A 16,673-nucleotide genomic window follows, 5' to 3' on the forward strand; every position below is an offset into this window, starting at 1 on the left:
ACCTGCATGCATGGGATTGGACACGTGACTCCCACTAGCAGCTGTTTGACTAGTAGTTAGTAAACTGAGTTAGTAAAATTACTAAAATTAGTAAAACTAGTAAAATTAGTGGACCTTGCAAACACACTGAAATTAGTATAAGGCGGTTTTACTCAAGTTACACCGAACCGGGTTTTTTGTGTTTTCTTGTTTTTTTATTCATCTCGGCAACGAGTTACGCGAGAACGAGGCTAGTCAGATTTTCTGCTGTCAAAATTTCAAAATCCTATTTATATTTCTAAATTTTGACTAGAAAAAATTGTTTTTGTGTAGCTTGCAACAGGACCAGCGAAAAAGTGAGAAAATACTGAAACAAATTACTTTAAATTGAGCAGAGAAAATCTGACTAGCCTCGTTATCGCGTAACTGGAAACAGGCCTCTTGCTTTTTTTCGAATAGGTCTATGGGGTTCGACTAAAATCTTTTATTTGTTCCTTAGAATGGAGAAATAATAATCTTGTGACTTTCACGCGTTCATGTAGGCTCCTATAAAAGTTACGTGAATGCAAAATTGAAAACAAATTGAAATCGAACAGAAAAGTAGTTTTGAATACCGGCATGCATGCATGGGATTTTTCCTCCTCCAACTGATCAGCCACCAGCAGTACAAGTGTATCGCATCTTAATTGAACATCTAATTCGCTCAAACGGCTATGCATGTCTTTGTCCAATTGAAAGATTGCATCAGTTACAATCGTCTTGCATTTTGACCCATACAGGTTACGTGAGCTATGGTTTTGTATGGTCAACCATACAGGTTAAAAGACTAATCTGGTGACTGAAGGAAGCATGGACTTCCAACTTGTGTTTTTAAATACTGTCAACTGATATTATAATGTCATTATAATATTATTGTCAGATTAGATCATATTTAAGATGGCAAATATGGGATTGGCGGTGTTTCCAACTACCGCAACCCAAGGCGGTCTACAATAGCATAGTATACAGGCGCGTTTGCACTTAACCCCCAACCCAGCTCTCTCTCTCTATCTGACCACAGTTTCTGACAATAGCAAAACTATGCATGGTAAATTAAAAACAGCGTGAAATCGTTTAACTTGATAAATCTTTTATTTCTTAGGAATACATGAGAAATTTAATAAAGATATCACAAGTCTTTCACCAGCGGCCCCTATAAAAGTTTAAAAACAAGATTGAAAATAAATTGAAATCTATAATTATATGCCATAGCTGTAGCCTGTAGTTGTCAAGACTGGTCAGGCATAATTGTAGCGAACCGAAGTTATTTTTATAGTTCAGATCTCGATGCGTCTTAATTAAGAAATAGAAAACATTTCCGTATTTCTATACAGTTATATATAGAAACACGCGTGGGAGATTGGAAGAACGAGAAATAATCAGTGGGAAAACGAGCCCGTGGGGCGAGTTTTTCCACGTTATTTCCAGTTCTCCCAAACTCCAAACGTGTGTTTCTATAACTGTATAGAAACACAGGAAAAAACGTTTTCTACTGTATTTCTTTTATCAATATAACTTATAACTTATATAATAAAAGATTTTGTACAAACATTATAATTCGATTCAATTACAAATTCTCATAAAAATTCCTTTGCTTTTCAAGTTCGGCACGAAAATTCACGTGTTTCTATACAGTTATATAGAAACACGCTTCTTGACCAATCAGCACGCGCGTACTATAAATGTTATATTATAATTTATTTTAGACGCAAAAACTGGGCACGCACAATACAGTCATCAGACTGCAATTATATACGCACATAACTCCCCCTACACATGCAACTTGCAGTGATAAGTAATAATGAAAGAAATACCTGTGTTAACAAGTGCAGTCGTGGCATGCACCTCTGCAATATTCAAACATGTAGCGAGGGTTTTTCGCGCATTCTCCGCGTTGTGCCCATTCTTTGCATCTTGAATTCTTATTCACACAACAAGCTTCCTTGCAATTCTGCACCATATACTGTCGATGTTTACTCTGGGTTTTACAATATCCACTTTTTTTCCAAGCTTCACATTCTCGTCGAGAATTGCTGCAACCTGTATACAAAGAATAACAAACCGAATAACAAATCCACTAAGAACTGTAAGGTGGTCCACCTGGCAAAAAGGAAATCCCTTTTATTTATAGGTAATAGTATGATTTCGCGTGCAAATACGGATTAACAAGCACGAGTGAGTTTTTAAAGGCTGCAAAATAGCGCGAGTCCGAAGGACGGGTGGTATTTGCTGCATGTGTTTAAAAACTCACGAGTGCATGTTTATCCGTAATTGCACGAGAAATTATACTATTAATGATATGCAAGGAAATATTCGAGGCAATGGATTAATGGGGTCTCATTCATTATACATGCCCTTAAACATTTTTTTCAAAACTCAAATTTTAACAGTTCGTCTGTCCATTGCTATTATTAAGTGCATGATAAGCTCTCTCTCTCTCTCTCTCTAGCACGATCACAAGATCTTGTTAAAAACTACTTTTCAGGTGAAATACGATCGACGCGATGGTGTATTTTTTTACCTGCATTTCCTCCTCCAGTGCTGGTTCCACCTCCAGTGCTGGTTCCACCTCCAGTTGATCCACCACAGTACATTTTCATTGCCTGTTGAATATCTGCTTTGCTTAATCCCTGTCTTTGTCCAATCGTACTCCCTGATTTCTTCGGCGCAATTGTTATTCGTCCATTTCTAGAGAATGCTTTCGGGCCATAGTGCATGATACTGTTATAGTCATAGCCAGAATCAGTGAGCTTTGTTCCACTCATCTTATTGAAATTGTATTTCATATCTAATAATTTTGAGACAATAAGTTAATTTGCTTATGCTTCATTAAACTGAGAGATATATAGAATTTCGTACAAACAAAGCCTTCCTATTTTATATATATTCTTTTTCGTAATTTATTCCTTCAGTATTTAAACTCTATATGGTTAGTACACTATATGATTGCTAACTATATAATATATTTCGATTCTTTTAAGTCAATTCAGTTCCCCAGCTCTGTTATTAAGCCGAACCCTCCCAGCCCCTAAATTCACATACCTAACTCCCTAATAATCATATATATTTGACGGCCAATACAGCGAGGTGTTACAAAAAAGTATGCTCCTTGAAAAGTATACCCTCAATGCGCGCGAAATTTGCAAACTTTCAGCGACTCTTAGTATTTTAATTAAAATCTCGTTGGATTTTTTTCAAGTTTTTCCAAGTCGAACAGGTTTCTTTGTATAGACTAAAATTAATTTTATGCATGCTTCGGGAAGCTTCTGGAAATTACCTTAACAAATTCGCAATTCTATTTCCAAGGAAACAAACTGAATTTTATTTCTTCAACTGAGCTATGTGTAATAATCTGAAGCTGAACCCTAAAGGAATTTTATTGCGATTTTGATGGCTGTTATTTATGCAAACATACGAGAACCCATAAACTGACGTGGAAAATACAAGTTTTAAAGATCTCGCGTTGACCACTATAAGTACTCCTGCACCGAATTCCTTGTAACTTCGATATTGTGCAGCAAAATTCATATTGAAATGTATATATATACCTGATATAATATTTCCAGTACTTACTGGGATTTATATTATTCCAATAGATGGTTATATAATCGTCACGATCTTGGCGAGATTGTTCGTGCCAGAATCCCAAAGCATGACCTTTAAATGTTTCAAAATAAAAAGTCATATTCTTCCATTCCAGCAAATTATCAGGCTGCAAGGACGGCAGAGTAAAGGTGTGTGGGGGGTGGTGGATTGGTGTGGGCTTTATCTTGCTTAATAATTTTCCACGTGATTCTTATATGTTCATAAATAGCAAAACTCAATAGGAAATATCAAAAATATAAAATAGCAAAATAACAAAATGGTCGCATCCATAAGAATTTTAGAGTGTACAGTAATAGGATTCCAAAATCGAGTACGTCACACACTAAATCGAGGCGGGATGTAAGACATAGTCCATCCAAGATGGCGTCAAAGTCTAAAATCGAATAGCATGCAAAACCACGCGAGAGACCGCGCGAGTCAGAATTAGATTATACATATCGTAATTTACGTGTACAGAAAATCTTTCACAAACCTATCTCGTGAACAACGATTCCATGGTGCATACATCCATTTGCAAGGGAAACATCTTGTCGCCTGCCTTGGTGACCAACAGCCGATGAACATCTAAAATTGTTAAATAGCTAAATTAAAATAATGTTGTTATATGGGCCGTACGTAGAATTGGGGCAGTGATCTTTCTTCGATGGGGAACAGTGTATTTATATAAACTAGCAGGACATTACATACAACTTTCAAAAATTGTAAGTTGCATTTCTCGCCCCTGCAATCCCCCCCCCCGGTGTACGGCCCTGTGTTATATACCTATAGTGTCAAAATTTATCTTTTCTGTTTTCCTATTGGACAAGCGAGAGGTTACGCGTGATCAACATGAGCGGGCATCAAATTTCATAATTTTCCCACGGCAACCTCGTCCCAATGTGGAGGCAAAATGTCCTCGGTACGAGGTTGTCCCATATATAGGGCAAATTATGAAATTTGTCATCTATAAATCTAGCTAGCTTAACTCTGTTCATGGTCAAACTTTTTATCACTGGAAGTTCTGACACTCACCCAGATCCTGACATGAAATTAATATACCCCCGCTGGTTAGTTCTCGGCACGAAACTTAAACACGGGACCTTCTCCATCCACTCTCCCATCGCCTTACGGATTGTGTTACTGTATCTCGATACCGCTGAAAATCAGGCGGAAAGAACACTGTTTACTGTTACGCGCTCGCGCAGTAAAATAAAAACTATATATTGTGTAGCAACATGGAAATATTTTCATTGAGTTGTAAATAGGGAAAGGTTATAGCAAATTTCGCAATACAAACATTTTTAACGATTCAGCCGTCTTCTTGTTACGTAGGAATGGCCCGACGATATACTAGATACGGATAGTTCGTCAAGACGAATTTGGGAAAGCAAAAGATAGTTCGTCTTCTAGCTCGTCTGTGTGTAAACACGGGCAAACACGGATCGTACGTCAACACGAATTATCCGCATAACGGTTCGTCTATTTTGGGGGTGAGCTACAGAAATTTCGTCATAAAACGGCTATTGTGCACTCTTTTTTACGACATAAATAATTTCCTAATTTCCGTGCATGCACTTTCTAAACGCGCGATTTGGTTTCGTTTAACATATTAGTCTATTAGACGGATCATCCGTCTCCAATATAAATCGGGCCAATGTACATACAGTTTATCGGAACGTGTAATACCATCCATGCGTGCATGTAAAGTCTCTCGTGCATTTTAACCCCCGTTTACACTACACTCAATTTATTCGCACACCACGGCTTGCTGCCCGTGCCCATTTCATTTGCGCTCGGCCTTTGTTTTGGTAGCCTGAACAGTAATAGAATTGGGTATGGGTACCCATTTTAGCCGTGCCGTTCATTTTCAAACAACGTACAATATTTTTATATCTTACTTCATCAGTATATAATCGATTCATTGACTTTGAATATATATTACTGAATAGAAATAACTCGTGACACGATACCATATGAGATTACATAAGGAATTTGCCGTTTTCCACTTATTTCTGGCCAAAGATGCCGATTATTAGTTGTAGCTGCACCACGTGAAAGCCCTCCTGCCATCATTTGCTTTACCAAATTGGTTTCAACAATGTCACCTTGAATTAACTTCGGTTGCGTTGGTCCTGACCGAGACCTGGCTGGAGAAATATCATATTCTCGCATTATACCCCTTATATCAATATTTTATATAGCATCCAAATATTTTTAATAATTATAAACATATATTACGTTTGTCCCTCTTTGAAGTCTGAAGGGAGTATACGCGTTTAGTCAGTTTGGAGCTGCCCATCTTCAATTTTAAGACTATGCAAATTTGCAATTATAAAAGCGAGAATAAGAATTTAAAATAATTAATATCCATTCGTGCTGAATTCCGTCATATTTCTTTTTCTTTATTTCCGAATTGTTAGTTGTGAAATGTAAAAACATTAAATAAGAATGCTCTTTTTTGGAACATTGTACTGCTACTAAGGTAAGACCAGAGTCACCAGACCTTATAGTTTCATTACGTGAGCATGAACCTTCTATTGGTGAACAAATAACGTAAAAACGTATGCCGGATTACCCTGAGATTATAAACCTCCTATGAAGGACATGATGTTATCTTATACATGCATGTTATATACGGAAACACGACGTTTAAAACAGGCATCGCTTTCCTTCAGGAATGTCATATAACCTCTGCGTCACATACATGTCATGTAAATTATATGCATGGAACTAAACAGTCGTTTGATTACGTACCTGCTTGCTGGTTGATACTAAGTATCTTGTCAAAAACGGAGTTGTCTTCATCCTCACGTTTTTCTATACGGCAAAAAAGTGGTGGTCATTTTTTATACTTTAAATTCATTATAACAAAATAATTAAGCGTTATTATATAGGAATGTCGCGGCCTTGCGGTCACCTCACCATTTTCAAGCTCCTTCGACTTCACATATCCTGCAGTCAAGATTGCAATGAATAGAAATGATACAAAAACCTTCATGATTTTGCAATTGTATCTTTCAAAAGACGTGTTTGCTGTCATTTCTACTGCTTCTTATATAGTTTAAGGTCCATCATTAACCGCGTCTTAGGTAAGCGACTGGGGACGAGTAAGATTTAAGGTCACCTTAATTGACGTATTGTCTAAAGCCGGGTGAGTAATAAACGAACTTCAGCTGAAACAATCGCTGTATAAACAAGAATAACGAGTTATCTAAACTTCAAATTTATTGAACTCTAGCAAAACTTATATACATATACAAGATGTGGAGAATACAATTGGATCGAGTCATTTTGGAGCGCTTATATGATATTATAGAAAGGCGCCTGTATATAGCATTGAAGGACAGTATAAAAACTCACCATCTGAAACGAGAGGAAATTTATAATTATACATTTCATACTTTGTTTGGTCCCGAAATGAACGATGTTTAATTCAAAAATTTTGTTATAATGAATTAACAAGGGCAAAAATATGATTTATATAATATATATTTTTATATATGTATATAATTATAAATTTTTATTTTTTTTATAGATACAGGTGAATCGCCAGTATTGTCTTGAAAACCCCAATCATTATTAAAACGACTGTTCTGGTGTTTTCTTTATAAAGCCGCGCCGGCCCGCTGATGCATCCAGCTGTACAATATTTGAACATTTAGTATTTAGTTATATGTATAGGCAGTTGCTACTATGTATATATACATATAGCGCCGCCAATTGTAAAATTGCATGGGCAATCCAGTGAAGTAATCAAAAATATAAGTAATTAATTTTCCATGTATAAAAATTCTTATAGTGTTTTTTTATCTCTTTTCAATTGGAATACACTAGAATATACTTTTTCTCACCTGTTAATTTAATGCTTCACAAAAATTGTTACCGGTATTAGTCAGTATATTGGTCCCGAATTGTACGAGCAACGTCGCATTATTTGTTTATTATTAGCATGATAAAATCGACATACAACTTTTGTAACGCTTTTTTATCGCGAACGCCGACTTTACTTCCTCCATGCAGGGCTGTTTAGTTTGTACGTAAAAGTCTTTTTTATTCACTTTAGCGAAAGTAATTGTACTGAATTCTGAAATACTTGTATAAACTCCCCTGTGTGTATAGACTATAGTATATGTAAAATCGTCCTCATATGTATTATCACTGTCACACTCTAAACGTTGAACCAGAAAAAAATCATCGGTATACTGGGTTGTGATGCTGGTTTAAAAATGTCGGCAAAATACAGTGGTAAAACACAGAAGTGAAGAAAACAATTGTTCATAAATTGTAAAATTCAAAAATGCAAGTATTTAATTGAAGTTTGGATAACTCGTCATTCTTGTTTTTACAGCGATTGTTTCAGCTGAAGTTCGTCATAATTCACTTTTTAGACAATATACGTTAATTAAGGTGACCTTAAACCTTTTGTATAAAGCATGCATTTTTTCCAGTTCCGGGTGTTACCACTGGCGTAGTGGGTGTTACGTGCATATATTTTAGGCAGATATATGACAACAGTTACGTACATTCATTTTTCTCATAATATTGGAATTTTTCACTTATGATTGGTCGAGAGGAGTACAGTTATTCCCACCATTAACGAATTTTGCAAAATAAACAAACTGAAATTGCAGAAAGTTTTTACATACTGTACAAACTAAAGGGTCCTAAAAAAATTAAACAAGATTGAAAAGGTGAACCAAAAACTGCCAAAAGTACAAAATAATGAATATAAAACTAATAAAAGTGTCTCAGGGCTTTATTAATTATTACAAGACTACCATGCGTGCATTGAAAATTATGTCATATAGGAAAAAATGATTTCAACAAATCGATGAATCATGCGATACTTTCGTTAATCAAGCTACACTTTCGTGATTTATCAATCGCATAGACCAAAGGATTATTTTTAAAACGATTTGTACTACAAGTAAAATTATAAACTATGTCACTATTTGCTCTTGTTATTGCCTCATTTTTATGCTGAAATCTTCTTTATCAGGAAGCAGTTTGCGTAATTTATGGCTGGGCTATAGATCATATCCTTTATGAGATCAATGCATAAGTGTTTTCTTCGTTCTTTTAGCGACTTCTATTTACTTTCTTAGAGCTTCGTTATATATTCTTTTCCAGGGTAGATAAATAGGGATGTATAGCAAATGAATCTCATGCACCACACGCCCTAAGCTTTTGTACGATAAAATCAAAAGGCACCAATCTTAAGCCCTGGTCAAACGAGAATGATAATTGATGAGAGTTGATGAGAGTTGCAACTCTCGCTTGCGTTTGACCGCGAACTCTCATACACTCTCGTGCACTCTCATCAACTCTCATCGACTTTGAATTGGTTCAAATTTTGATGAGAGTTGATGAGAGTTGATGAGAGTTTGGGTGCGTTTGATCGGTCATGAGAGTTGATGAAGTTGCAAAAGCGCCAGCGGTCAGTTGCATTTCGTAGCAGACTAGACTGTGACTAGTGACAGAACAATAGTGCAAAATGTTTGGAAAACTCTCGTGTGAACTCTCGCTTCTCAACTCTGATCAACTATCATTCCCGTTTGACCAGGGCTTTACACGGCTTAGGACCAAGCATGCATCCACATGCATGCATGGGATTTTCCTGCATTTAATCGTGACGGGGCAATGCTCAACCCGGCTTGTTAAATTGATGAGACACCGTGGAAATTGGTAAGACGGCCTAATATACTTAGACTTCAAATTTGGTGAGCAAAAAGATCTATAAACACTCAACGAAATTTAACTTGCCCAGAAGATTTCAAGCTTGCATACATACGGTAAAAACGAATCGTCTAAATTTATTTAATAATCTCGTGTATTCTTAAGCCTGAAAAGGCATTTTCACAGCTGTCAGATGTGTATGATGAGCTGTCTAAAGATAGCAGAATGCGTTTTCTGAAGAAAAATTGAACTATTTTTAACTTATTAAATAGTTCCTCTTTGATAGCGATACAGAAATGTTAACAAAATTTTAACTAGGCAATGAAAGAAGGCCGCGCTTCTGCCTAACCTGATCAAAATTTAGGATTGCAAGATAAAGATAGATAAAGATAAAGTATTGAATTAACACGCAAGTTAATTGAATCGGGGTTAAAGCAGAAGCCCTATATCAATATAGCTACAACTGCAGCCTAACGCCGCGCGGCTAGACCCTATGTACAATCAAGTGTCGTTTTCAATATCAAACGAGGTCTTCCTGTGATCAGCAAAGTCACAAATGATCATCCGCGGTTCAGATATTGTTGACTACTACCCCGATTCCACTAAAGATCCCTTGTCCTTAGTATCCATGCATTACCAGTATCAATTCGCCGCCTATTCAAAGATACAGTTCAAAGTTATGACACTGCATTCAGCCCTGAAATATCTGGGTATAACAGCGCGGCAGCTCGAAGCTGTCGTCAACATGGGTCCTGTACCTCTCCCCCACAAACGTAAAGGTAAAGTGTGTCCCAATACTCGCGCAACCAGCTTGAGGAACTCCAGGCCCAATTGATGAACTCGAAAAATTTCAGTGAAATCGGTAACGGAGGACCAAAGGAAAAATTATCCTACGTATTATTTTCATAAAAGAAGGTAATTCTACTCACTTTTGAACCATTTAGAGGCATTTTGCACCGAATTTGAATTTTCAAAATATGGACGAAAATTAAGATTTTTCCTTTGATCCCACGTTACCGATTTGCCTCAAATTTGGAGATTTTCGAAAAATTGACGAAAATTAAGATTTTTCCTTTCGGCCCCCGTCCCGATTGCACTGAAATTTTTAGATTCATCGCAGTATGATTTTATGTGTTCAAATGTATTGCTTTCATCAAAGAATGAAATTCTACTCACTTTTGAACTCTTTCGAGGCATTTTGCACCGAATTTTGAATTTTCCAAATATTGACGAAAATTACGACTTTTTCTTTGGTTCCTCGATACCGATTTGCTTCAAATTTGGCGATTCATCATAGTATGATTTTATGTGTTCAAAAGCATTACTTTCATGAAAGAATGTAATTCTACTAAGTTTTGACTCATTTCCTAGCATTTTGCACCGAATTTTGAATTTTCAAAAAGTGGACGAAAACTGCGATTTTTCCTTTGATCCCGCGCGTTACCGATTTGCCTCAAATTTGGAGATTCATCTTAGTATGATTTTATGTGTTCAAATGTATTGCTTTCATGAAAGAATGTAATTCTACTCACTTTTGAACCATTTCGTGGCATTTTGCACCGAATTTTGAATTTTCAAAAAATGGATGAAAATTACGAGTTTTCCTTTCGGCCCCCGTTCCGATTACACTGAAATTTTTACATTCATCTTAGTATGATTTTATGTGTTCAAATGTATTGCTTTCATGAAAGAATGAAATTCTACTCACTTTTGAACCATTTCGTGGCATTTTGCACCGAATTTTAATTTTCGAAAAATTCACGAAAATTACGACTTTTCCTTTGGTTCCTCGTTACCGATTTGCCTCAAATTTGGAGATTCATCTTAGTATGATTTTATGTGTTCAAATGCATTGCTTTCATGAAAGAATGTAATTCTACTTACTTTTGAACCATTTTGAGGCATTAAGCACCGAATTTTGAATTCTCAAAAAATGGACGAAAATTACGAGTTTTCCTTTGGTTCCTCGTTACCGATTTGCCTCAAATTTGGCGATTCATCTTAGTATGATTTTATGTGTTCAATTGCATTACTTTAATGAAAGAATGTAATTCTGCTTAGTTATCACTCATTTCCTGGCATTTTGCACCGAATTTTAAATTTTTAAAAAACTGACGAAAATTACGACTTTTCCTTTGGTTCCTCATTACCGATTTGCCTCAAATTTTAAGATTCATCAAAGTATGATTTTATGAGTTCAAATGTTTTGTTTTCATAAAAGAATGTAATTCTACTCACTTTTGAACCATTTCGAGGCATTTTGCACCGAATTTTGAATTTTCGAAAAGTTGACGAAAATTACGATTTTTCCTTTGGTCCATGCAGCGTTACCGATTTACCTCAAATTTTGAGATTCATCAAAGTAAGATTTTATGTGTTCAAATGTATTGTTTTCATGAAAGAATGTAATTCTTATTTAGTTTTGAACCATTTTACACCAAATTTCGAATTTTCGAAAAATATACGAAAATTACGATTCTTCCTTTAGAAAGTAGCGTTTCCATTTAGGAAAATTTTGTTTTCGTGTGTCTAATTTTTTTCCTCTCAAATTTTTTTTTATCCAATTTTTTTATTCGTTTCAAAATTTTTTTCTTGTCAATTTTTTTGTGTCCAAATTTTTTTTCTTGTGTCCATTTTTTGTTCCCCGACTTTTTTTAATTTTCAGTCCTTTTAGAGAGACGTGTTTTTAATTTTTTTACTTTAATGTTTTTATTTTTTTTACTTTAACTCAGGTACTTTTTACTCAAGTATTTTTTGAAGGGGATAACTTTTAAATTTTTTTTCATTTTTCTTTACTTCAAAATTTTTTCGAAAAAGTCTTTTCCGAAGACCCGGTAGCCTTTAGGCTAATTTTTTTTGCATTGCCAGGACTTAAAAACCTTTCCCATGCATAATATATATGTTGTAATGCTGGTATCCACGTAACATCCGGTGGCCGAGTGGTTAAGGCTACGGCCTACCAGGTTGTAAGCGTAGGTTCGAATCCTGCGTAGGAAAGGTTCGATTTTTCCCACCGAAATTACTATTTAACTTAAAATTCGTCGAAAGGTATTTAGTCAAATAAAGAACAATAGCTTTCGACAAATGATGTGGTGGCCTAGTGGTTAAGGCGTTCATCTATCAATCCGAGGACAGACGTTTCTACTCCTCCCAATGCAAAAAAATTAGCCAGAAAAATTTCGGTGTGATTTGGAATGTTTAAATTAGTTAAAAGACTTATCGGCCTTTCAGGAAGACTGTAAATTAAAAAAAGTTTGAAATAAAAACCTGAAAAAAATTTCTCGCGTTCAAAAGTACTTGAAAATTGAAAAAAAAGCAAAATCAAAAAAAATTTAAAAACGTGTGTCTTCTAAAAAGACTGAAAGTTAAAAGTCAAAAAAAAAATTAAAAAAATTTCCCGCTTTTAAAAAACTCATGTTTACTTACCTTAATTTTTTTTCACGAAAATTTGACAGGGTGATTTTCTCGAGGGTGAAAAAATTTAATTTTTTTCGCTTTTTTGAAATTCTCTTAGATTTTTTTTTCGACGCGGAAGTATTTTGTCTTGGGCTACAAGGGGTGGATCCAGCACTAGTGCACTAATTTGCATGACACAAGAAAAGTGCTCAAAATAACCATTTTGTTTTGTAATGCAAATTAGTGCACTAGTGCTGGATCCACCTCTGTGGGCAACTGTGTCTGTCTTGGGCAACCTGTGTCTGGCTTGACACAGGTAGCCCAAGACAAATACTTCCGCGTCCAAAAAAAAATCTAAGAGAATTTCAAAAAAGTGAAAAAAATTAAATTTTTTCACTCTCGAGAAAATCACCCTGTCAAATTTTCGTGAAAAAAAATTAAGGTAAGCAAACATGAGTTTTTTAAAAGCGGGAAATTTTTTCATTTTTTCTGACTTTTTTAATTTTCAGTCTTTTTAGAAGACACACGTTTTTAAAACTTTTTTAATTGTGCTTTTCTTTCAATTTTCAAGTACTTTTGAACGCGAGAATTTGTTTTCATTTTTTTTATTTCTTAATTTTTTTTTATTTCAAATTTTTTTCAATTGACAGTCTTTCGCAAAGGCCGAGAAGTCTTTTAACTGTTTTAAAGCTTCCAAATCACACCGAAATTTTTCAGGCTAATTTTTTTGCATTGCCAGGAGTTGAAACGTTTCTCCTCAGAGTGAGAAACGAATGTTTTAACCACTAGACCACCGCATCATTTGTCGAAAGCTATTGTTCTTTATTTGACCTAATTCTTTTCGATAAATTTTAAATTAAATAGTAATTTCGGTGGGAAAAATCGAACCTTTCCCATGCAGGACTCGAACCTACGCTTACAACCAGGTAGGCCGTAGCCTTAACCACTCGGCCATCGGAATATATATTGATAGCAGCCTTAATATGTTCGTTATTGCGGTAGCCCAGTGGTTAAGGCTACGGCCTACCAGGCTGTAATGGTAGGTTCGAATCCTGCATGGGAAAGGTTCGATTTTTCCCACCGAAATTACTATTTAATTTAAAATTCGTCGAAAGGTATTTAGTCAAATAAAGAACAATAGCTTTCGACAAATGATGTGGTGGTCTAGTGGATAAGGCGTTCATCTATCAATCCGAGGACAGACGTTTCAACTCCTCGCAATCCAAAAAAGTTAGCCAAAAAAATTTCGGTGTGATTTGGAATGTTTAAATTAGTTAAAAGACTTCTCGGCCTTTCAGGAAGACTGTAAATTAAAAAAAGTTTGAAATAAAAACCTGAAAAAAATTTCTCGCGTTCAAAAGTACTTGAAAATTGAAAGAAAAGCACAATTAAAAAAGTTTTAAAAACGTGTGTCTTCTAAAAAGACTGAAAATTAAAAAAGTCAGAAAAAAAAAATTTCCCGCTTTTAAAAAACTCAGGTTTACTTACTTTAATTTTTTTTCACGAAAATTTGACAGGGTGATTTTCTCGAGAGTGAAAAAATTTAATTTTTTTCACTTTTTTCAAATTCTCTTAGATTTTTTTTTCGACGCGGAAGTATTGTGTCTTGGGCTACCTGTGTCAAGCCAGACACAGGTTGCCCAAGACAGACACAGGTAGCCCAAGACAAAATACTTCCGCGTCGAAAAAAAAATCTAAGAGAATTTCAAAAAAGCGAAAAAAATTAAATTTTTTCACTCCCGAGAAAATCACCCTGTCAAATTTTCGTGAAAAAAATTAAGGTAAGTAAACATGAGTTTTTTAAAAGCGGGAAATTTTTTAATTTTTTTTCGACTTTTAACTTTCAGTCTTTTAGAAGACACACGTTTTTAAAATTTTTTTGCTTGTGCTTTTTTTTCAATTTTCAAGTACTTTTGAACGCGAGAAATTTTTTTCAGGTTTTTATTTCAAACTTTTTTTAATTTACAGTCTTCCTGAAAGGCCGATAAGTCTTTCAACTAACTTAAACATTCCAAATCACACCGAAATTTTTTTGGCTAATTTTTTTGCATTGCGAGGAGTTGAAACGTCTGTCCTCGGATTGATAGATGAAGCCTTAACCACTAGGCCACCACATCATTTGTCGAAAGCTATTGTTCTTTATTTGACTAAATACCTTTCGACGAATTTTAAATTAAATAGTAATTTCGGTGGGAAAAATCGAACCTTTCCCATGCAGGACTCGAACCTACGCTTACAACCAGGTAGGCCGTAGCCTTAACCACTCGGCCATCGGAATATATATTGATAGCAGCCTTAATATGTACGTTATTGCGGTAGCCCAGTGGTTAAGGCTACGGCCTACCAGGCTGTAATGGTAGGTTCGAATCCTGCATGGGAAAGGTTCGATTTTTCCCACCGAAATTACTATTTAATTTAAAATTCGTCGAAAGGTATTTAGTCAAATAAAGAACAATAGCTTTCGACAAATGATGTGGTGGTCTAGTGGTTAAGGCGTTCATCTATCAATCCGAGGACAGACGTTTCAACTCCTCGCAATCCAAAAAAGTTAGCCAAAAAAATTTCGGTGTGACTTTGGAATGTTTAAAATAGTTAAAAGACTTCTCGGCCTTTCAGGAAGACTGTAAATTAAAAAAAGTTTGAAATAAAAGCCTGAAAAAAATTTCTCGCGTTCAAAAGTACTTGAAAATTGAAAGAAAAGCACAATTAAAAAAGTTTTAAAAACGTGTGTCTTCTAAAAAGACTGAAAATTAAAAAAGTCAGAAAAAAAAATTTCCCGCTTTTAAAAAACTCAGGTTTACTTACCTTAATTTTTTTTCACGAAAATTTGACAGGGTGATTTTCTCGAGAGTGAAAAAATTTAATTTTTTTCACTTTTTTCAAATTCTCTTAGATTTTTTTTTCGACGCGGAAGTATTTTGTCTTGGGCTACCTGTGTCAAGCCAGACACAGGTTGCCCAAGACAGACACAGGTAGCCCAAGACAAAATACTTCCGCGTCGAAAAAAAAATCTAAGAGAATTTCAAAAAAGCGAAAAAAATTAAATTTTTTCACTCCCGAGAGATCACCCTGTCAAATTTTCGTGAAAAAAAATAAGGTAAGTAAACATGAGTTTTTTAAAAGCGGGAAATTTTTTAATTTTTTTTCGACTTTTAACTTTCAGTCTTTTTAGAAAACACACGTTTTTAAAATTTTTTTGCTTGTGCTTTTTTTTCAATTTTCAAGTACTTTTGCTTTTTTTCAATTTTTTTCAGGTTGTCATTTAAAACTTTTTTTAATTTACAGTCTTCCTGAAAGGCCGAGAAGTCTTTTAACTAATTTAAACATTCCAAATCACACCGAAATTTTTTTGGCTAATTTTTTTGCATTGCGAGGAGTTGAAACGTCTGTCCTCGGATTGATAGATGAAGCCTTAACCACTAGGCCACCACATCATTTGTCGAAAGCTATTGTTCTTTATTTGACTAAATACCTTTCGACGAATTTTAAATTAAATAGTAATTGCGGTGGGAAAAATCGAACCTTTCCCATGCAGGATTCGAACCTACCCTTACAGCCTGGTAGACCGTAGCCTTAACCACTGGGCTACCGCAATAACTTACATATTAAGCCTGCTATCAATATATATTCCGATGGCCGAGTGGTTAAGGCTACGGCCTACCTGGTTGTAAGCGTAGATTAGAGTCCTGCATGGGAAAGGTTCGATTTTTCCCACCGAAATTACTATTTAATTTAAAATTTATCGAAAAGAATTAGGTCAAATAAAGAACAATAGCTTTCGACAAATGATGCGGGGGTCTAGTGGTTAAAACATTCGTTTCTCACTCCGAGGACAAACGTTTCAACTCCTAGCAATGCAAAAAAATTAGCCTGAAAAATTTCGGTGTGATTTGGAAGCTTTAAAACAGTTAAAAGACTTCTCGGCCTTTGCGAAAGACTGTAAATTGAAAAAAAATTGAAATAAAAAAAAATGAAAACAAATTCTCGCGTTCAAAAGT

At 35.2% G+C, this 16,673-nt stretch overlaps 1 protein-coding gene across 1 annotated transcript; it reads right to left on the reverse strand.

Moving 5' to 3' along the window:
- Positions 1-1,091: 1,091 nt before the first annotated feature.
- Positions 1,092-6,675, reverse strand: LOC114524499 (low choriolytic enzyme-like). The gene is made up of 9 exons (XM_028545595.1): positions 6,526-6,675; positions 6,358-6,420; positions 5,574-5,750; positions 4,636-4,759; positions 4,097-4,188; positions 3,592-3,675; positions 2,540-2,806; positions 1,833-2,058; positions 1,092-1,171 (listed from the first exon to the last, which is right to left on the reverse strand). Exons 1-8 carry the CDS (start codon positions 6,641-6,643, stop codon positions 1,838-1,840), a joined length of 1,146 nt encoding a protein of 381 aa, XP_028401396.1. The 5' UTR covers positions 6,644-6,675; the 3' UTR covers positions 1,092-1,171; positions 1,833-1,837.
- Positions 6,676-16,673: the final 9,998 nt, after the last annotated feature.

Source organism: Dendronephthya gigantea, unplaced genomic scaffold, assembly GCF_004324835.1.
Source record: "Dendronephthya gigantea isolate DGI-Jeju-01 unplaced genomic scaffold, DenGig_1.0 000031F, whole genome shotgun sequence".
NCBI classification, from domain to species: domain Eukaryota; kingdom Metazoa; phylum Cnidaria; class Anthozoa; order Malacalcyonacea; family Nephtheidae; genus Dendronephthya; species Dendronephthya gigantea.